The sequence below is a fragment of the Apteryx mantelli genome, chromosome 3 (assembly GCF_036417845.1).
Source record: "Apteryx mantelli isolate bAptMan1 chromosome 3, bAptMan1.hap1, whole genome shotgun sequence".
NCBI lineage: Eukaryota > Metazoa > Chordata > Aves > Apterygiformes > Apterygidae > Apteryx > Apteryx mantelli.
Genome location: NC_089980.1, coordinates 86,453,984 through 86,475,939, shown reverse-complemented (window position 1 = coordinate 86,475,939; position 21,956 = coordinate 86,453,984). Strand labels below are relative to the sequence as shown.

The 21,956-nt window shown below is 43.0% G+C and overlaps 1 protein-coding gene across 6 annotated transcripts in view; it reads right to left on the bottom strand.

Annotated features, from left to right (window-relative positions):
• The window catches only part of LAMA4 (laminin subunit alpha 4), a 113,459-nt gene that overhangs the window by 63,693 nt on the left and 27,810 nt on the right, over positions 1-21,956 (bottom strand). For all 6 annotated transcript variants that reach the window (XR_010883768.1, XM_067293828.1, XM_067293829.1 and 3 more), the window contains exons 3-5: positions 11,025-11,149; positions 6,849-6,929; positions 1,282-1,496 (exon numbers count right to left, since the gene is read on the bottom strand). Coding sequence is in view for 5 of the 6 variants with exons in the window: in XM_067293828.1 (XP_067149929.1) it covers positions 1,282-1,496; positions 6,849-6,929; positions 11,025-11,149 (421 nt within the window). In the remaining variant the exon portion in view is untranslated. The remainder of the gene's footprint in view (positions 1-1,281; positions 1,497-6,848; positions 6,930-11,024; positions 11,150-21,956) is intronic.

The following is a 21,956-nucleotide window of genomic DNA, read 5'->3' as shown; positions in this document are numbered from 1 at the left end:
GTAGGCAACAGCTCTCCCATTTCAGCATAAATGGAATTTAGGCACATGACTTAGCAGTTTGAATTACATCTCAGAGACAGACACTTGACTTCTAGCTGTCACAGTATAGGAAAATAAAACTGGAAGGGACCATTAGCACCATCATATCCAGTCCACTGCATAAGGCAGCAGCACAAAAGACACTTGAGTCCAAAGCATCCCCAGAACCTCCATCCTACAGGTCCCCAAACACTCCTAGCACCTTATAAGAAATTAGTAGAAAACAAAATCCCATTACACAGTGAGTCACAAGAAGAAAGTATGTTTGGTCAAGACATACACCTTAAGGCCCAACACCTTAAGACTCCAGCACTTGCAATCTCCAGGCTGGGTGCCTGCTTTGGCTCTATCTTACCCTCAAGCCATGCTGAGAGCTAGGAGTGAGCCATCTCCTCCATTTTGTGATCTGGTCCCTAAGGGAAGGACCCCCAGCAAAGCGGCTGGGAGGAAGCCTGGAGGTCTGAGCACCTGCATTCTGCCTTTAGCTGTGGCTATTCCTCGGTGCTTTGAAAGAAGGTGAAATCTCTGCTTCCAGAAGCCAAAGCAATGACAAAGGGCACAAGGTTTAAGTTCTTTTTGGATCTAACACCTTGTAAATTAGAAGAATAAGTGTCTTTGAGGATGTAGATCTTTGTGACCCCTCTATGTTGGTCTGTATAGGTAACTGTCCTCTGGGTAGCATCTTACCAACCACTGGGACTCCAGTCATTGCAGAAGTGGAAATACGGTAACAAAAAAGATGACCCAGCTGCATGGAGAATACACAACATATTATCAGCTGAAAACGAGGAAAAACTGAGCTAGGATCCGATCAGAACTGTTCCCCTAAAAAATTCCTTCAGATCCTCAAGTGCCATCAGTTTGGGTGGATGTGTTCTACAGCGTGGGGTACCAACAAATACAAAGGTGAAGTCTCTGCCCCAAAGAAAGTTTGGAGTCCTCATTTAAAACAAGATACAGGCCTACATTCATCCTGCCTAGGTGTTTGATTGAGATGTTGGAGTTTGGGGTTGGAGACTTCCTCACAGGCAATGGAAAGAGCGAAAAAGTGCCAGGAAATGATTCGGCTGAACAGGCATCTAAATGATCCCGCCAGGGAGGCGGTTGGGAGCGCGCTGTAATTCCCAGTGCTGCAGGAGTCCTCCTGATGGTTGATCTTATCATCTCTACTAAGTAGTGCATATACTGTGATGTGCTGAGTTCTACTGTGCTCAAACCAAATTACCAAACTATAGGCAATACCTGTACAGTTTTTAGCGAATCTGGCATCTCCATAGTAACCTGGAGCACATCGTTCACACTTGAACCCAGTGGTGTTGCGCAGGCAGTTGCGGCACTGGCCAGTCACTTCGTCGCAGTCTTCAAAAATCAGGTTTGGGTCTGAGTTGCTGCTGCAGTCACATTTTTTACAAGTGCTTCCAATTAGCAAGGGGTTTCCATAGTAACCAGGAGCACACCTGGAAGGAAAAGCAAGCCCAGAGGTGACTAACAATGACATTCCCATCTGTGCTACTATTTTTTCTCTGGCTTTATTTATGTCATCATGAATTGATGGCAATCTGCAACTACTAAGGGACAGAGGACAAATCAGGAACTGTAATCCTGCAGAGGCTGTTTTGTGAACTAGTCTCATTCTGTATAGTTATTTATTTTTCCCTTCTTGAACACTCCTGGTATCTCAATCACATCAGTCGGTATTTTTTTATTTGTATCTTTAGTGATGAAATGATTTGTTCCCCATTGTTTTAAACTGCATGACAGAATGACCTTGGTGGAGAGGCTCCCTGCAATTCTAGTGTTTATTTTGGTCTCTATCAGCTTTGGATCTCACCAACTATATTGTGCTATATAGGAAATGGGAGAAAGAGACTGCATTTCATGATTCGGAAACTCAGAGTAAGTTCAGGCTCCATTTTCATTATAATGCACATAACAAAGTTCTGACCAGAAGAGATCTATATAAATATTTCTGTGATGAGACATGGGATAGTTTCTGTTTTTTGCAAAACAAAACAGACACTGAAACAACCTCCCTTTTACATCTCCACTATTTTTCAGATATGGTCTATGATAGCCTGTTGGCTGAGGCCAAAAGGCTAAGAGCAGCCACAAAGCCAGAAGGGGAGGATTCTTCTATTGGTTTCTGGTAGGAAAGGCAAGCACCACAGGGAAAGCCTGAAATGAGCCTGTTTTGCTTTTCATGTTTTATCACTTTTGGGAAGCATTTCTGTTGAAAACTTGCTACATAATAGTATGGAAGAAATGTTAAAACTGCAGTGATTTTTGAAAGTCTAGACAAACCAACTGTACCTAATGTTCCTGGGCAGATGGTGACCCTAAGCTAAGACAATAGTGAATAGATTTGGTATCATTGTTTGGAAAGAAAGGACAGGCACTCTGTTATAGGAGTCCCTGCTGATAGCAAGGAGTGGACTTAATCCTACATGCTACAGGTACTTTTGCAAAAGAGCAGAAATAGCTGATGAACGGCAGTTGCTGGCAGCACTGCAGTGGTTAGCCACAGCAGCTGGCAGAGGACAGACATAGCCAGAGTGGCGAGCAGAGCTGGCACAGGAGCAGGTAAGGAGCAGCTCATGGGAGCATGTCCTCAACCAAGAGCATCACTGGAGGAGCTGGCAGCCAGAGCAGCAGTGAGCCAACCAGCGGGGTTAGCTGGCAGGATGGAGGGCAGCCTGTGCCACTGGTGGTGTCACCGAGGGGTGAAGAGGGGACTTGCCATCCGGCACCTTGCGCTGCAGAGCTTGGGGACTCATACCCACAAACTGGGAATGAAGAATTACTCCTTGGGGATAGAGGCTGCTAGCTGGCCTAGCTTAATGAAGAAATCAGTGGATTAAATAATTGTGGCAATAGTTTAGTAAGGAGTAGTCATTGTATTTTATTCTATTTTATCTCCCTGTTGTCCTTTGCTTTTCTCTCATCCATGAACACCTGTTTTGAGATGCTGTTTGTGCTGCTGTTTGTGGGTGGGGAGGGTGAGCTCTCAGGCAGTTTAGTTTAATTTTCCCAAGTTTCTGGCTAGTGACTTGAGCTGGGGTCTGGTGTCTCTTAAAATGTGAACATAGTCAAATCCAGGTTCTGCTATATCTGAACGATAAAAATGTAGGAGATCTTATAAGAGCTTCCAGTTTTGATCTCTTCCTATGTTTGCTGAAGGTTTTTTTAATAAAGAAAGTAATTTCCTCAACATTGCTTTGTTCATGTTCCAGGCTAGAACCCCCACAGTAAAAGCATGTATAAAATTTTAAGCATCTTAATATAAACCACTTGGCTGCCTCAGTTATTGCCTTTGTCAATGACAAAGACTCTAGCTGTCTCTTTGCAACACTGTCTGAATCTTTGCTGCAGATCTTATCATTTGACCCAGATGTAAAGAATAAAAGTATGATCTGGAGTTCTGTGCATCCTTTGAAAAATGTGAATACAACAGTGAGCATGAAGAATGTGATTTAACTGATTTTGGTGGAGTCACTCCCCATTTACATGGGAGTTAGGGCAGCCACTGATGGAAATGCTCCAAAAGGCTTACTATAATTTTCTAATATTCTAAAGCCTATATGAGATAGTCATATTTTTCCAAATTTCAAAATTTCAGTACCTTTATGAAGTTTGAAAAAGAAAAGAAATACTCCATGATTAAAAAAAAGATCTGTCTAACCATTTGATTTATTTTGAGCTTTCAAAATCTTTCATCCTTTTAAAAAATTTTCTGTAGTTAGATGTTTTCCAAACGATTGTCCATCTGTTTTGGCCACCAATTCATGTCACAGAGGCCACTGAACAGTGCTGAGGTGATAACTGTGTTTTGCTTACCTCTAATCAGGTGTAGTTTTCAATCACTGTCTACCAAAGACTGTATACTATTCCCTTCATGCCCACAGTATATGTTCTCTCATAAGAACAAGGTGATTTTTTTTTCTTTTCTGAAAGATACCATTCTGTTCACTTGCCAGAAGTGTAGTGGACAGTGCTCACATCTTCACAGATATATTTCTGGGCCTGGAATTAAGTGCTGTTTTGTATGATCATCTGACTCACTTTCATTAGCCATATCTCATCATCTGGAGTAGCTGTCTAAAACAAATAGAAACCTTTACAGCTGAAAATAAATGTGTCATCTTCACTTTCCCTTTCCCTTTACCACTCAGTACATCTCATAGATTAGGACTGTGCTTGGCCTCTTTGAGAGTAGACTCTGAGTGAGAAGAGCGAAGACAGCTGGATGGAAACATACCACTCCATCTCTGCACTTTATGGTCCAAAAAAGTAGAGGCCTGTGGTAAATGCCTTTTCCTCCCTTGTATCAATAAATGGCTCTTTGTTGCTAACAAAAAATATTTCCTCTCCCACGCGATTTTTCAACATTGTGGAAATAATAAAGCTGCTGAGTTATCTTTGTTGTGTTTCACAGCCATGTTTGCTTCCTGTAATTATTGGTGAGTAAGAAATTAACTTCCCCTTCACTGACAATGCCAAAAGAACTCTTTTCCTGTGTTCACTTTGGAGGATAAAGTATCATTTGTTCAGTTATCTTTTTTAACATTTGGGCATTAATAAAACCTGGATTTCATCTGTCACCACCTTAATGCCTTGTTGTTGGAGTCAATGAACAAAACGATTCATTCCTAAGTTTCAAACTGGGAGGTTGGTTTTCCCAGTTCTCAGCAAAGGCCTCCATGATTTTACAACTTTATTTGTGGGCAAACGTAAAAGAAACTGGATAGATTTGTGCCAAGTCTCTGGAGCAGCACAAGAAAACTTCCTACATGAATGCCAGAGGATATGGAGCTGATTGCCTCCTGGCCTGCTGAGAGATACCACGCGCTGCCCATGGCGGGGTGCCCGCAGCTCACTGCCCCACGGCACCAGTCACTGATCGCCTCAGAGAGCTGGTAGAGAGGGGGCAGGGGGACAGAGCGGGGAGGTTGATGGGCAGGATGCGGCCTTCCTCTCCCTTTACTAGGTTGCCTTCAGGCAAATGAAATTAAGCAGGACGTGGTAATGATGCCCTCTGAAGACACAAGCCACTATTTGGGTTGCGGGAAGGATGGGGGCAATGTCCCTTTTTGCTAGCATTCAGGATTGCTGATGGAGGGGAGGCTGGGAAACACAGTGCTCCTGCTGGTGTATTGACAGCACAGTGGCTGACAGTACTCTCAGTGAATGGTGGAGGGGCGCAGCAGGAGCATATGTAAGGCTCTTTAGCAAGTGGACAGGGACCAGCAATGCATATCTCATTTGTCTTTGAAACCCTTTTCATCATTTCTGACACAAATGGGAGTAGGACCAGGAGCTGACCAGAAAGAAAGTCTTATTTGTTACTGCTCGCCACTTAACCTAACAGTCAAGGACTTAACCTAGTGACCCAGACAAGCTGATTTCTTTCTGTAGCTTTTTCTAACCCATCTACTCAGCTTTGCCTTCTTTGAGACAGATGCACTGTGTAAGGCTGGTTAGTGGCTATTAGAAAACAAAGCTGTATTATTCTCCCCTGCTATTATAATCTGCTATTCACTTTGTAGGATTTGATTTGCTTGTAGTCTAGGATGACATTTTAATAGCCATTAAGTTCCTTAATGGAACTTCACTGACCTTTTAATTGTCTGCATTTTCCTCTGTGTATATATCTGACATTTCAGAAGAATGGAAGGATATAGCCAAAGGACTGGAAATAAGCTCTTTTTTTTCATTTTTGTGCCTGCTGTGTAGAGAGGGCTTTCACTATTGCTGTCACCACATTGGTAACACAGAGTTAATATGCTGATGTTCTGAGCCATTTATAAGGGCAAAAGCCTTCACTCTTTCTGTTTTTCATCTTACCTTTTTCACATTGATTTCTCTTTTGCATCTTGAGCATCACTTTTCCCCCTTCTCTGGTAGTTCTGTTAAGTATTATATTCATATATATTCAAGACTTGCCCATTAATGACAGTGAACTGAGTTCTTTAATAGACTGAGTTCTTCAGGGACTTGAAGGAATACTAAAATGGGTGCTGAGGAAGCCAGCTGGCTGAGCCATCCTGTACCCCTCAGTCTGTGTTAGGGCTGTTTAAACTTAGTGGCTGCCCAAGGAGAAATTCTGAATTAGAATCAAGCCTCTGGCATTCACTGAAATGCCATTCATGTGTATTCATAGAGAGTAAGATGACCCTTTAAAAGATAGGATAGTAAGCTAAATTTCTACTATGTAGCTCCATTTATTTGTGTACTTAGTAATTTAGAACATTTTTAGTGGAAATTGCTTATGGGCATCAGGATAAATTGAAAAGCAAAACTGACCCACAGCTGCTTTGTTGACTTGATTGAATTACGTTTGTGAAGTACATCTGGGAAGCTGTATCTGATCATTAAGAATTTGATCACATAATTCATTTTTCTCCCTGGCTTCTGAAACGTTTAATTGGTCGAACCCTGTCATGTTTTTAGATTGGGGAATTGCAAGAGGCATCTATGTGGTGGTGATTTTTCACTTCAGCAGCTGTTTCCAATTTGTATTTCATATTTCAGTCTGTAAATTGTATTCATTTTAGGAAGATAATTACACGAAGGTACCAGAAGTGCGAGAACTGGACCAAAATATATCAGATGTAAATGTCTGTCTTGCGCAGCCCTGTGTCTACAGCAATTTCTTGCTGCTTTTTTGTAGGAACTGAGTGAGATCCTTAAACAGTCATGATTCAACCTAGTGAATACACATGCACAAGATTTCTCCTCAGTATGGGGAAGTTCCCTTGAAGGCTTCTGAACTTTAGTATTGTTGACAGTAAGTCATTCTTTTAGTTTCTTACCTTTCACAGTTGGGTCCTGCGTAGTTTTCTTTACAGACACAGCGTACACTTCCACTTTTTCTGTTACAGGACACTGCAAAGCTGGAATTTTATTAGAATAGATAGAGTAATGAGCAATGGCAAACACTTGGGAATATTTGTTTGCTACATTATGGACATTTGCTGTCAATGTGGGCTCTGGCTCTTGGTTACTCGTGGCTGAATGTTCTTTCACTGGTATCACTAGGTTCCTAAGCTCTCTCTGTTATCCATGTTATACCCAGTGTCTGTCTGTTTAATTAGTGTAGAAAGCACTGTGTTGCGCTATGGAGGTATATAAGCCCCAGATACATGCAGATTCCTATCTTGCAGTGTAGATCAGACACGCTTGCAGGTTTTCATAGATATATTTTAGATAAGGAACTTAGGATAAATGTGTATGGCATATGAATCTAATTGCTTCCTGTCTTTTAGTCTAAGGGGAAAAGTATTGCTTATGAAACACACTGCACTGAGCACTTCTGGAATTTAGACTCTGGAATAGGCACAGCAGTTTCCTATACAATTCCCAGTTTTTCTCAAACCTGATCCAGAGGTATGGAGTGGTGTAAACTGAACTCAGTGATGCTATCCTCATTTACGGTAACTGGAGTCTATCATCTCACTGAGTAAGCCGGAAAGAGCCTGGGGCCTGTTCTGAGACCAGCATGCCAATTAGTGATACTGATGGCAGTAGCGCTTTGTGGTGTAATTTTCACTGGAGTGATTCTAAAACATGGATTCCTTTGCTTTCTTATGTTTCAGGTTTTAACCAATGTATAACAGAATACAAGGAACTGCAGCAGCTTGATTTGGGTAGTGCAAAATTCTATACACTTCAAATACAGAGATCTATATGACTTAAATACATTTACAGTAAAAAAGCATACAGTCTTAAAGATGTTTTCAGTTAGATCCCGATATACACTGGAATGCAGTCAAAATACTGAGTGGCAGCAGTTGCTGGCTGCAGGCCCATGGCTCTTAAAATGCAGGTCCTTGGTCCCACTGCTAACCTGATCCTGACTGGTATCAGCTATGGTTCTTGAAGGACTGCATGCCCCTTGAGAACTGGCAGAGCAAAAGTCACTATATGTCTTTTTTCCTCTTGCACATCTTCTGTTATAGTATTATACCAAGCTGTGCTGGGCAGCTGTGGCCAGATTGCATTCCTTTTGCACAAAAGTACAAAATGCTCAGAATAATGGGAAAGAGCATGATCCACACAATGTTCCAGGAATGAGCAACATTAAAAGGTGACAAGAATTCCTGTAAAGCTTCAGTTCCCACCAGCATCTCTCAGCTGGTGGGACAACCAGGGTCAAATAAATAGATGTCTGTGTTGTCTCAAAACATTTCATACAGCCAGAAAGAACACAGAATGAGCTTCTTCTCACACAATTCACAAATTAACTTCAGTAAAAGCTTTTATGAGAACATATCTAGAAATTCATAACAGTTTGGCAGCCTTCCTCTTCTTTTATTGAGGTTAGTTCCTTCACACAGTTGAACAAACCACATTGTGGATTTAAGTTATGAAAAAAGACTGAAGCCTTCCTGAGTTTTTATATTTTTTGTGGTCTTTTAGAGAAAAAAAGTTCATAAAATTCCCTCAGGTTTAAAAAGAAGTAACATCTGCTGGAATCTGAAGCAATCCCTTTTTTTATTCCAAAGAGATGACATTACGCTTCATTTGGATTATTCCAAAAGTTCCCAGGATAGCAGATATGAAGATAGTTTGGCCAGAAAAAATTCTAGAAGCACACAGATGATTCCCAAGAACAAATATGTATCTGATGATTCTGTCAGTTTTCAGATTTGGTCAGTTTGTCTAACTGTTATGAATTCACTAGCTATTTCCAATTTAAAGCAGATTACTAAACTGTGCTTTGCATGCTCTGTATTTAAGGTGTTTAATGCTTTTCTGCTTTCTGATAGAGTTACTGTTTTGCCTTAGTATAAATTGACTAGGAATAATGGAGGAATAATAAAAAACATAGGAGCGGATGTTTGTTCTTTGAATTTAATTATGCAAGGCTCAATGTTGCTCAATCATTATTATTTGCTTGTGTTCCAGCCCCAGCTGAAGGCTATCGTGTGGTCAGGTCTCTCTCATACAGGAAGCTGTACAGACAATTTCTGCACATGATTTATATAGGGATATAAAAGAAATTGGGATAGATATTCCTTTAAATATTGCCTTCAGGACTTGAATATAAGGGGAAAGCCTGTAAAATTGAACTGTATCTTTACATGAGATGATTTTAAAGAGGTGACACATTGCTCCTAATATGTAAGCATATGCATACAGGCTCTTTGCTAGGTTTGTTCTCCCTTCCTGATCCCACACTGCTGTCCTTTTGGGTTTGGGGCTTCCTTATCTCTAGTGGTCCGAAATAGGAGAGGAGTATGTCCCTAGCAGCATGGGCTAAGAAGCATGGGATAAAGCAGGGAATGCTCCTTGGCCTGTGCTCTAATCCCCCATAGTACTGTCCAGAGAATCCCTACAGCTTTGGTGCCTATAGATCCCATAATGTCAGAAGCACCTAGCACTGAGACCTGCTGTGCTGGTGGACTGATCGGCTCCCTGTTTTTAGGGAGCATTGCCTAAAAGCCAGATGGCCTGTATGATTGGGCATGGGGTGGGATGAATACGGCCACACTCAGCCAAATTGCACTGTAGGAAGGGCAGTCCAGATGTTTGCTCAACTTGCCGTGCTTGATCCAGACTGGGTCTTGTGCAGTGCTGCCTCATTCGTCTGCAGTCCCTGTTTTTGAGAGGACTGCTCCTTACAAGTCAAAGTGGCTGCTCTGTGCCCAACAAGTTAAAAAAAAAAAATCACTTTCTTTTGCTAAGCAAAGGCACTGCTTCTGACTATTGTATTTCTGCTATACTTTTCTGGCATTACTGCTACTGCTGAAACTGAAAGAAGCAGTATGCTTCGTCTGTGGACTCACTCACTCTAAGCCTTTTATATAAAAACAAAACCAGGTTCTTCCCCTCTCTCTTGAGGATTTTCTCTCCAATTCTGTCAAAGCTGCAGTTTTTCAACAATAGCTGTTCTGCACCCCACAGTCCTCCTCATGTGTCTGCAGCTCATTGCAAAAGCCAAGAAGTGATCTGTGGGAGTCTGGCAGAAAGGATTTTGCTCAGTTGCCATTTTGAGCCTGTGCCACTGAGCAGCTGAGCAAAATGCAGATCGTCCCACCTTAAAGCTGTGTGAATAATCCTGTAGCAACCATAAACAAATACAATTATCCTTGAACACAAGTGAGAAAACTTCCCTTTTGAGAAGCCCAGCTGAAATTAGAAAGGGAAACAACCTAAGGGAAGTAGATAACTCACTAAAAGATAGCCTAAACCCATTGGGAAATATTTACTAGCATTTCCTCTGTGCATTCAGTGGGATTTGCATAGATGCCACTCTGATGGAGTATGGACCTCAGGTAAGAGCAGGCTGATTATTTCTTTCAGCTGCATTACTGATGTACCACTAAAAGTTTCTAATAGTCACCATTTGTAGTTATTTGTTTCCTCTGGAGGCATAAAGTGGATAACAGCTGGAGCTCTTTGGCTCAGTCTCTGTTTTCTGACAGGCTTCAGAATTTCTTAGCCAAAGGTAGCTGTTCATCAGCTGAAGTGGCACTGTACCTGTTGCAGAGTCCTCCAGCCCTTTCCTCTTAACTGTGCTTGTATTAACCAGATCCAGCCACTGATTGCTTAAGAGTCTGTCAGGCAGTGCTTTTTCCTGATCGGTTTTACACTCCAGAGGCCACTGATCTATCTTTCTGTCTGTCTCAAGCACATACATCCCTGATGCTGCCTTCTGAGTGAATTTATCCTTTAGGGATTCTTTAAAATAACTAGACAGTTGAACAATCTCTCCCATGTGGAAGAAGGAGAATGTGAAGCTGTCCAAATATTTCCTCCTCTCTCTTGGTAAGAGTTGATATGAGTGCTTAAAGATATTTTCACCTTCTAAATGAAATGCTGTTTTCCTGTGGTTATAAATGTCAGCAGCTGACAGCACTCTTGGTTTTCTTTGCTGGGAAGCATAGCAGCCCTTGTCTCCTGCATCCAGGACCAGGGGATGATGACCCCACCTGATAAAGCACCAAACAGGACAAATCAAAGAAAAGCAAAGACTCTTTACATACTTGGCAACTACTGGCAGAGGGCAAGGGCAAGGGTGGCAGAATGTGGGCGGTCCTCTGACGACATCCCCAATGAAGCCATCTGGACATTGCTCGCAGTGCTGTCCTGTTGTGTTTCTCTGGCAGTCCTTCAGTTAAAAGAGAGAGAGTGAGGATCATTAAATGAAGGTGCTGCTTAATTCAGAGCAGAAATCATTTGGCTGAAGAACTAGCCAAGCAGAATAACGGCTGGGGCCAGACCCCAGCCCTTCGAGGCATTGACAGATGAAGCCAAACCTGTTTGTAAGCAGCACTGCTACAAAAAAAAATGCTTTGAATGATTACATTGGATGGCCAGCAAGTATTGGCAAGGTGCAGTACAGGACAAAACAGACATATGCATGTGCTGGGTGCTGGAGCACAAGCAGCACTGCCTGTCATTAGAGTTGTCATGAGCATTCAGGTGTAGCGGTCAGCTCTGCTTGAAGTTGCATGTGCTAGTGGGCATGATCCCTTTGACTGGAACCAAAATACAATGAAAAATAGCTGCTGGTAAATGCTATCAACAGATTTGAGTCTAGATACAGGTTTCAATGAAGCTGCTCCTTGGACTTGATGACTGGAAATGAACATAAAGGAATCTGCAGGAGAACAGTGGCTAATACATCAGTGGCTCTGATGTTTTTCTCCTGAGATGAAATGCGTTACAGTGTTAGGGGATGTTTTATCACAACACCTTGTTCCCAGCCTTAGAGGAGGTCTGTTTAATGGATGCAAGAGGCAGGAGCCTGATGTCTTTCTCATGCAAAACTGCGTTTCCAGCAGTCTTTCTATGAAATACAGAGCAACTGCGCAAAACCTCACTTAATAAACAAATTTCATCTCCACTGTTTACTCTTTATGAGGAAATATCCTTACTCATGCAGAGGCAAATCAGCCACTACTTTATATTGTCAGGGTTCCATGGAAATCAGTCAAGCTATGATAATTTATACTGAATATTTGTTCTGAAATATTTCATGATGTTGAGTACAAAATTGTGCCTCTCACATAATATTTTCTGTCAGCAAACTATATCATGCTTCACTGTAAACAATTCTAAATTGAATTCAGAAGTCCTGCAAGCTGAAATAAGTGTTGTTATATCATTCTTTTTAGAAGTGGACACACTGAGATGCAACAGGTTACATGGGCTTTCCCCTATGCACATGGCAAGGCTGTGGATGACTGCTGTAGGGTGCATGAACAGCGGCAAAAAGACTCCAGCCTCTGTTTCCACTGCAGCAAAATACCTGGAGGTTATCATCAGAAAAACACAAAGCCCCAAATTCTGGCTGTCTTGATGAGTTACTTTTCAAAGAGTAGGAAGGGTGTAGAAGTGCTTTTCTTTTTTCTGCAATGACTTTTGCAATGTCCCTGATTCAGAACTCTCCAATTACACCTCTTAGTACTGATACAGTACAGATGCAAATAGCAATGAAAGGCTTGAGGCAGCAAGGAGTCAGCTCCATGGTAGAAATATGTGAACTACTCTGTGTGGTGCATATTTGTTCTGCATACTTAATTTTTTTCCTCTTCGGACCTACAAACAGGACCATGGGTGCTATGGGCTCATGAATCTGATTTCCATCCCTGGTAGGATGACATGGTCTGTAATAAAGAACAAGAACTCTGAGTACATGAATAAGCATTGTCCAAGTCTGGGACTTCTATTTCATTAACCTGCTGTTAGAGGATGCAAATAATCAAGTATAAAAGGGGATTCACAGAATCACAGAATCACAGAATCACAGAATCACTGAGGTTGGAAGGGACCTCTGGAGATCATCTAGTCCAACCCCCCTGCTCAAGCAGGGTCACCTAGAGCACATTGCACAGGATTGCATCCAGGCGCATTTTGAATATCTCCAGAGAAGGAGACTCCACCACCTCTCGGGGCAACCTGTTCCAGTGCTCTGTCACCCTCACAGTGAAGAAGTTTTTCCTCATGTTAAGATGGAAGTGTCTGTGTTTCAGTTTGTGCCCATTGCCTCGCATCCTGTCGCTCGGCACCACTGAAAAGAGTCTGGCCCCATCCTCTCGACACCCTCCCTTCAGATACTTGTACACATTGATAAGATCTCCTCTCAGCCTTCTCTTCTCCAGGCTAAACAGGCCAAGCTCTCTCAGCCTTTCCTCATAAGAGAGATGCTCCAGTCCCCTAATCATCTTTGTGGCCCTTCGCTGGACTTGCTCCAGTAGTGCCACATCCCTCTTGTACTGGGGAGCCCAGAACTGGACGCAGTACTCCAGATGTGGCCTCACCAGGGCTGAGTAGAGGGGGAGAATCACCTCCCTTGACCTGCTGGCAACACTCTTCCTGATGCACCCCAGGATACCATTGGCCTTCTTGGCCACAAGGGCACATTGCTGCCTCATACTTAACTTGGTGTCCACCAGCACTCCCAGGTCCTTCTCAGCAGAGCTGCTTTCCAGCAGGTCAACCCCCAACCTGTACTGCTGCATGGGGTTATCCCTCCCCAGGTGCAGGACCCTGCACTTCCCTTTGTTGAATTTCATGAGGTTCCTCTCTGCCCACCTCTCCAGCCTGTCCAAGTCTCTCTGAATGGCAGCACAGCCCTCTGGCGTATCGGCCACTCCTCCCAGTTTTGTATCGTCAGCAAACTTGCTGAGGGTGCACTCTGTGCCTTCATCCAGGTCATTGATGAAGAAGTTGAACAAGACTGGACCCAGTACTGACCCCTGGGGGACACCGCTAGCTACAGGCCTCCAACTAGACTCTGTGCCACTGAGCACAACTCTCTGAGCTCTGCCATTCAGCCAGTTCTCAATCCACCTCACTGTCCACTCATCTAACCCACACTTCCTGAGCTTGTCTATGAGGATGCTATGGGAGACAGTGTCAAAAGCCTTTCTGAAGTCTAGGTAGACAACATCCACTGCTCTCCCCTCATCTACCCAGCCAGTCATTCCATCATAGAAGGCTATCAGATTGGTTAGGCATGATTTCCCCTTGGTGAAGCCATGCTGACTACTCCTGATCACCTTCTTTTCCTCCACATGCGTGGAGATGGCTTCCAGGATGAGCTGCTCCATCACCTTTCCAGGGATGGAGGTGAGGCTGACTGGCCTGTAGTTGCCTGGGTCCTCCTTCTTGCCCTTTTTGAAGACTGGGGTGACATTGGCTTTCTTCCAGTCCTCGGGCACCTCTCCTGTTCTCCATGACCTTTCAAAGATGATGGAGAGTGGCTTAGCAATAATGTCCGCCAGCTCCCTCAGCACTCGTGGGTGCATCCCATCAGGGCCCATGGATTTGTGGGTGTCAAGTTTGCTTAAATGATCTCTAACCCACTCCTCCTCCACCAAGGGAAAGTCTTCCTCTCTCCAGACTTTCTCTCTTGCCTCCAGGGTCTGGGGTTCCTGAGGGCTGGCCTGAGCAGTAAAGACTGAAGCAAAGGCGGCATTCAGTAACTCTGCCTTCTCTGCATCCTTCGTCACCAGGGCACCCACCCCATTCAGCAAAGGGCCCACATTTTCCCTAGTCTTCCTCTTGCTACTGATGTATTTGAAGAAGCCCTTCTTGTTGTCCTTGACATCTCTAGCCAGATTTAATTCCAAACGGGCCTTAGCCTTCCTCGTCGCATCCCTGCATACTCTGACAACATTCCTATATTCATCCCAAGTGGCCTGTCCCCCTTTCCACTTTCTGTAGACTTCCTTCTTCTGGTTGAGTTTTGCCAGGAGCTCCTTGCTCATCCATGCAGGTCTCCTACCTCCTTTGCTTGACTTCCTACTCATAGGGATGCACCGCTCTTGAGCCTGGAGGAAGTGATATTTGAATATTAACCAACTCTCTTGAACACTCCTTCCTTCCAGGGCCCTCACCCATGGGATTCCTCCAAGTAGGTCCCTGAAGAGGCCAAAGTTTGCTCTCCTGAAGTCCAGGGTTGCGATCCTACTTGGTGCCCTGCTGCCTCCTCGCAGGATCCTGAACTCCACCATCTCATGGTCACTGCAGCCAAGGCAGCCCCCAACCTTCACATCTTCCACCAGTCCTTCTTTGTTTGTTAGTACGAGGTCCAGCAGCACACCTCTCCTTGTTGGCTCCTCCACCACCTGGGTCAAGAAGTTGTCACCAATGCTCTGCAGGAATCTCCAGGACTGTTTGTGCCTAGCTGTGTTGTCTTTCCAGCAGATATCGGGGTGGTTGAAGTCCCCCATGAGAACCAGGGCCTGGGATCGTGAGGCTACTTCCAGCTGTCTGTAGAAGGCCTCATCAACTTCCTCATCCTGATCAGGTGGCCTGTAGTAAACACCCACAACAGTGTCACCTCTATTAGCCTGCCCTTTGATCCTTACCCATAAGCTCTCGACTCGCTCTTCATCCACCCCTAGGCACAGCTCAATACATTCCAGTTGCTCTCTCACATAAAGAGCAACTCCACCACCTCGCTTTCCTGGCCTGTCTTTCCTAAAAAGCACGTAGCCATCCATGACAGCACTCCAGTCATGCGAGCTATCCCACCATGTCTCTGTAATGGCAATGAGATCATGGCCCTGCAACCGCACAGATATCTCTAGTTCTTCCTGTTTGTTCCCCAAGCTGCGTGCATTGGTGTACAGGCATTTCAGGGAGGTGATCGAGCATGCAGGTTTCCCAGGAGGGCTAAAAGAGGGTCCTCCATAGCCACATCCCATGCGCACTTCCCTGGCTGCATTCACCTGTTGGATTCAGTGAACATAACATATGCAGATTTTCAAAAAAGCCAACTAAATTGTCAGAGAACTGAAAGAAAGTCTCTTTTATGAATTGAAAGCTGATAAAGGCTAGGTAGCAAAGGGTAGGATGTAATGGTCACTTTTCAGAATGGGGAGGAATCACTAGTGGGATCACCTAGGCTTTGGTGCTGAGACTGGTTTTGTTCAATATTCACCAGTGCCTTACAAATAGAGACCAAAAAGGCTAGGGCTGTTCAGCTGAGAGACAGAAAGGCTGACAGATGTGTGACTGAGGTGTATAAAATCACAAAGGTGATAAATAAACCGAATGCAGAACAGTTGTTCACCCAAATCCTGCAGTACAAGAACTGAGGAGCACTCAGCGAAACTAGGAGGGGGCTGATTTAAACTGACTTTAAAAGGTAACCTCTTTACACAGAAGGTAGAGAACTTCTGCAACTTGTTGCCAGGAGGTTGAGAGATGACAGTATTTGCAGATTCAAAAAGGGATTTCCAAGAGAAATTCATGGCCAATGGGTCCATAAGTGGGTACTAAAAGGCCTCAGCAGGTATGTAACCTCTAACAGTCCCTAATACAACAGTTGTAGTTGCTGAGGAAGTGTGAAGCAAATAGACTTCAAAAACTCTACAGGTTCAGGTGCTGTCCCCAAATAGCATGTCCTATTGCCACCACCGAGACTGAATATTAGGCTACAGAGATCTTTTGCCAGGCTGTGCAGGGCACATCTTGTGTTCCTATGTTCAGAGTTGGCGCAGGTATTAGGATACCTTGGTGCCCCAGCATATTCTCTAGTAAACATTTAATCACATCACAGAAATCACTATGCTGTTAGCAGTTGGCAGTCTCTGGAATAACAGGGAAGTTGTGTGTCAGATTTCAGGTGCATTAGTAGTGCTTCAAGAGGGAGCTTCCACAGTGCTTGCCAGCAGCAAGTTTGACTGTGGTCAGAGCAAATGGCATTCTTCTCTCAGTAGCACCAGACTCGGGGTAGGTGAACTTAGCTTATCAATTATTTTTCAACTAAGCCAAACCCTACAGATTGGAAACTTACTTTCTCTTCCAGTTATGGTGTGCTCTCTGAAGAAAAGCGTGTCAGGAAAGAGGAATGAGAGTGGGGAAGACAAATTAGTAGGGTTTCGCTTGCACAGGCATTGCTAAATGAGTTTTGTATCAAGATATCATAACCTTGATTTAGTGGCAGAATTTTGTCCTGGCAACACTGATGGGTTGTTTTCATAAATTTGTGACCAAATACCATCAATCTCTATTGAAAAGCTTCATTTTAATAAAGGGCACTCACCCTTGTGAAAGTGCATAGAATCACAGAATCACAGAATGGCTGTGGTTGGCAGGTACCACTGGAGACTGTCTGGTTCAAACCCCCTGCTCAAGCAGCATCAGCTACAGCAGGTTGCACAGGACCATGTCCAGTTGGGTTTTGCGTATCTCCAAGGATGGAGACTCCATAACCTCTCTGGGCAACCTGTGCCAGTGCTCAGTCACCCTCACAGTGAAGACGTTTTTTCTTGTGTTCAAGTGGAATTTCCTGTGTTTCAGTTTGTGCCCATCGCCTCTTGTCCTGTCACAGGGCACCACTGAGAATAGTCTGGCCTTACCCTCTTGACACTGTCCCATCAGGTGTTTATACACATTGATAAGATCCCCCCTGACTGTTCTCTTCTTTGGAATAAACAGTCCCAGCTCTCTCAGCCTCTGCTCATATGAGAGATGCTCCAGGCCTTTAATCATCTTTGTGGCCACTTGCTGGTCTCACTCCAGGAGATCCATGTCTTTGTTGTCCTGGCAAGCCCAGCACAGGACCCAGCACTCCAGATGTGGCCTCACCAGTGCTGAGTATCATCTCTCTCAACCTTCTGGCAATGGTCTTCCTAATGTAGCTCAGGAGGCTGTTGGCTTACTTTGCCACAAAAGTGCATTGCTGGCTCAAGTCCAACCTGATGTCCACCAGGACCTCCACTTCTGTCTCTGCAAAGCTGCTCTCCAGCTGTTCGGCTCCCAGCCTGTACTGGTGCCTGGGGATATTCCTCCTCTGGTGCAGGATTTTGCACTTCCCTTGGTTGAACTTCATGAGGTTCCTCTCTGCCCATTTCTCCAGGGGTTGGGGTTCCTCTGAATGGCAGCACAACCATCTGGTGTATTAGCCATTTCTCCCAGTTTTGTATCTGGTTGTCTTTTAAACAGTCTTCCTCATCTGAATCCCATTAAAGCTCTCCATTAGGACTGATTCATTTAGTTCAGACTCTTTGATTATAGGAGACTGCTTGTGTTGCTGCGTGTTTTATAACCATACTGAAGAGTATCTTACTGCACAACAATTATTTATTTCTACAAATTATTTATTTTTACAAAAAAAAAAAAGTGATTTGACTGGAGAACTCTACAGCAAGTAGAATGACAAGGAAAAGAAAAACAGAAAATCTTTATCTCCATGAGTCTTTAAATAGATTATATGCCAAGAGTTGCAGGGTTAAACTTTCTCAGGCAGTTTTTTCGTAGTAAGACTTGTCATAGAGAAGAGAGTACTTAGTATGCACAAAATAGAAGGTTCTTTTAACTAAAAGGCCCTAAAATGAAAGAAGACACAAAACTTGGCTAGGAGGAGGAGAAGGAAGAGCAGAGAAACTCAGAAGAGTAATTAAGGGCAGAGTTATAGGCAGCAGCTGGGGAGATGTCCTAACCTTGAACTCTTCTCTTGCAAGAGTACACAAACAACACTGCTACTGAGGCACACAATGTGAGGCACAAGACAGTGGAAGGCTCATACAGTTTTAAAAATAGATCGCATTTGTCTTTATTCAATGAAAATGTGATTTTCATGTACTGCAAGAGAAATATGAGAGCATTGGCAGTGAGAGCTCAAAGAGAAAGGATGATCTTCTACCTAAAGCATGAGTAGGCTTCAGGTGGTCTACATTCAATTGTAGCCTTTGTCATACACATCCTTTTTGCTCCAGGCAATTCACTTCACCTCTCTTGTCCTCAGTTCCTCAAACAACACATGAGTATTATCAGAATAAATCCATTACTGGTTTCCAAGCTGAGATTCCTATTGTGAGGAACACAGCAGGGTAGCAGGGGAGCTGATGTTGCTCCTTGTATCTGCAGTATTTTTCATCTTCTAAACTGAAGGGAAGTGCTAAATGGCCCTTTTACCCCAAAGACCCCATTAGCCAAGTACCTGAAGCACTTTTGTAGTTTTTCTCTGGTTAGTGATTATGTAAAAGTGATTTTATCTTATTTAACGAATCAGAACTCCTGTGGGTACTTAGAATCATATTTTTATAGTAATGGCAAAAAAAAGTGTTATTATATTTTATGTTCCATTAGCTTGCATCTCCAACAAAACTTTGACTATGATAAGCCTATGAGACACCTTTAAAGGCAGGGAGGACACTGCAGCTCTTAAGTGATTCTGAGACCCAAGTGGCACTGGTTTGGTAGTTTGAAAAAAATGTTTTGTTTCTGATCTAGTCATTTTTTACAGAGAAATAATCATGAGGAAAAAAAAACCCATAATTCCATTTTCAGCATTTTTGTGAAGTCGGATTTTAAAGAAGTGCTCTGCTGTAAGAGTTACAAGTGAGGGGTACACTTGGTCCCAGTGTTCATACACATTTTAGAATGAAAGCCATCATTTACAGTTGGTGGCATAAGTTTGACTGTGTGTGTGAGTGTTCACAGCCTTTCCTGTCTCAGTGGTTCATTCAGATGTATTCACAAAATTGTTGAAACGTGTTTACTGATATTGGTGTCTACTTTTTCAAACACAGAAACCCAGTAGACAATTTTTGTTGTTATATTTTGTTTTGTTTTGAAAAACGGAACACTGAAGTAAAAATCCCCCCAAAATAGTCAGCGATATATCTCTTAGGACATCAAGCACTGAAGCTAGCAGAAAATTTCTGCCTGGCTTTGCAGACAACAGAGTGAAACATGGTACAGTTCATGAAAGACAGATACTCAACAACTGTGCAGTTAAAACTACTGCAACTGGGCTTTATAATACACTGTTTTTTGTAAACAGTGTTTTAAATTACATAAGTTAAAATTCTAAGCTAAACTCTTTCCATATGCCCATGTTAATACGACCTTTATTTTCACTAAACAAAATTCAAGGCAGAAGTGTCCTTCATTCATGGACACTTCAGCTTCAGGGAAAGTAATCAAATGTAATAGCAGCCTGATTTCTAAAAGCTTCTAAATGAGGGTGCAGTATATAATCATTCATCCACCACTACATCATCATCAGCTTGTCAGATGACAGAGTGGCTGGGGTGCATTTTCCTGTGTTAGAAAATGCTTTAGCTGGTCTAACTACTCTGATCTAATACAGTATCATCAATCAGGGTGAGCACTTCTATATGTCCCTTACTGTAACCATCTATACTTTACACATATGCAGATGAAAAAGTGCTATGGGAGGTTATGTGGCAATGGTCATGATAACTGAGCTGCACACATTTGCTTGGAAAGTAAAGCTGGAACTACTGTTCTCAGACTGCAGAGCACTTTGTGTGATGCAGCTCTGGTCTGTAAATGTGCTTCTCTGGTCTGTAAATATGCTTATGCACAAATAATAATGAAAAGTTTGTTAATTCTTTTCAGGCAATGGTAGTAGAACAAGTTTCCTAGCAAAAGACAAACATCTTTCTTTTTCTATAAATATGACTAAAAGTCAAAGGGGTGGGAATCTGCCCACCTTCCTTAGATACTTAAAAGTAATTGAGAAAAGCTCCTTCTAATGGCCTGCAAAGGCACCAGCTTCACTAAATGCAGTGAATAGGCACTTACTTTAGGGGGATTATTTCATTAGATGGCTAACACTTAAGTGCAGGCTAAGTGGGCTGAACCTCCTCCATAGGAACCTAGGATAGCAGGCCAGTTTTCTGCGTACCCTCTAGGTGAAAGACAGGACCTTCCACAGAGTGATGTGGAGCATTTGCGTTACACACCTAACACAGGATGGCAGGGAGACTCTCTAGAGCACAGAAGTTAATACTCAGCTGTGCTTTTAGTGAAGTTAATAAAGTTAACAAAAAACAAACAAACAAACAAAATTGTGTGGTCTGAAGTATTATCTGTGAAATCTGGAAGTGTCCTCAAACAACTGTTAGGAATTCTGGTCATTACTTTGCAGTTGAAAACAGTCTTTGTTACCATAAAACAGGAATTGTTTTTTTTTTTCCCTCTCTTATTTCTTTTGTTTGCTAAGAGGCAGTCTTGTAGCAATTGCTAATGCAGAAAAATGGCATGAGAACGAATAAACTGTATAGCTGGAGTGATGCAAATGGTTTGCATTTCTGTGCAGTGTGTCTGTATTGATTGCTGAGCCAGTAGTGATGAGCTTGAGGCATAATATTTGAATGTGGATTCAGACATCCCCAAATTTGTGATATGCTCTCCTATCTGAGGTTACAGAACTGGTCAGTATTGTCCACCCTGGAATGCCCAAATTCATGGCTGTCCCAAAATAATAATAGTAAAATAAATACTTCAGCAGAATTACTTGAAAGCCATGACATTTACATTTGTAAATTTTTTTCATCTTTCAGGCTGGTGGTTTCAAACCTTCTCTCTCCAACCACTGGGACTGAGGTGCAGTGTTAGCTTTTAGAAGTTCTTACGGAAGAAGGAGATGAGGCTCTAAAGAGATCATTAAATATTGTGCAACTTTTACTAAAGTAAAGCAAACTGACAACCTAAAACAATGAGAACTGCAACAAAATTCAGGCTCCTGACCCAGTCTGGGTCAACCTACCCCTGAATGTCAAAGTTTTGGTTCGTAGGACTTGCATTAACAAATGAAGTGAAAGCTTCATATTATTCATATTACCGATAAAACACCTGGCCTTGTACTTTCCCATTTTGTGACTTGTCCTAGCACAGTGCAGGAACTGCTGCTGAGAGCAGGCAGGGGTGCAATGGCACCCCTTGCAGTCATGACCTGACTTCCTACATGTCTCTTCTACAGGCTACATGGGGAAAGGAAAGGAAGTGGTCTCTTGTTGGGGTCACTAGTATGCGTTTTTAGTAGAAAAGCAGGGCAACAAATACTAAGGTAAAAAACACACCTAAGAGGGAAGGAAATAGCTACGTCTGAGGCACTAAGACTATTAACGCTAACACTCTTGACAACTAGTGCGTACCAAAATATTTGGGAGGATGGCTGCATTTCAGCACCAGACTGATAGCTC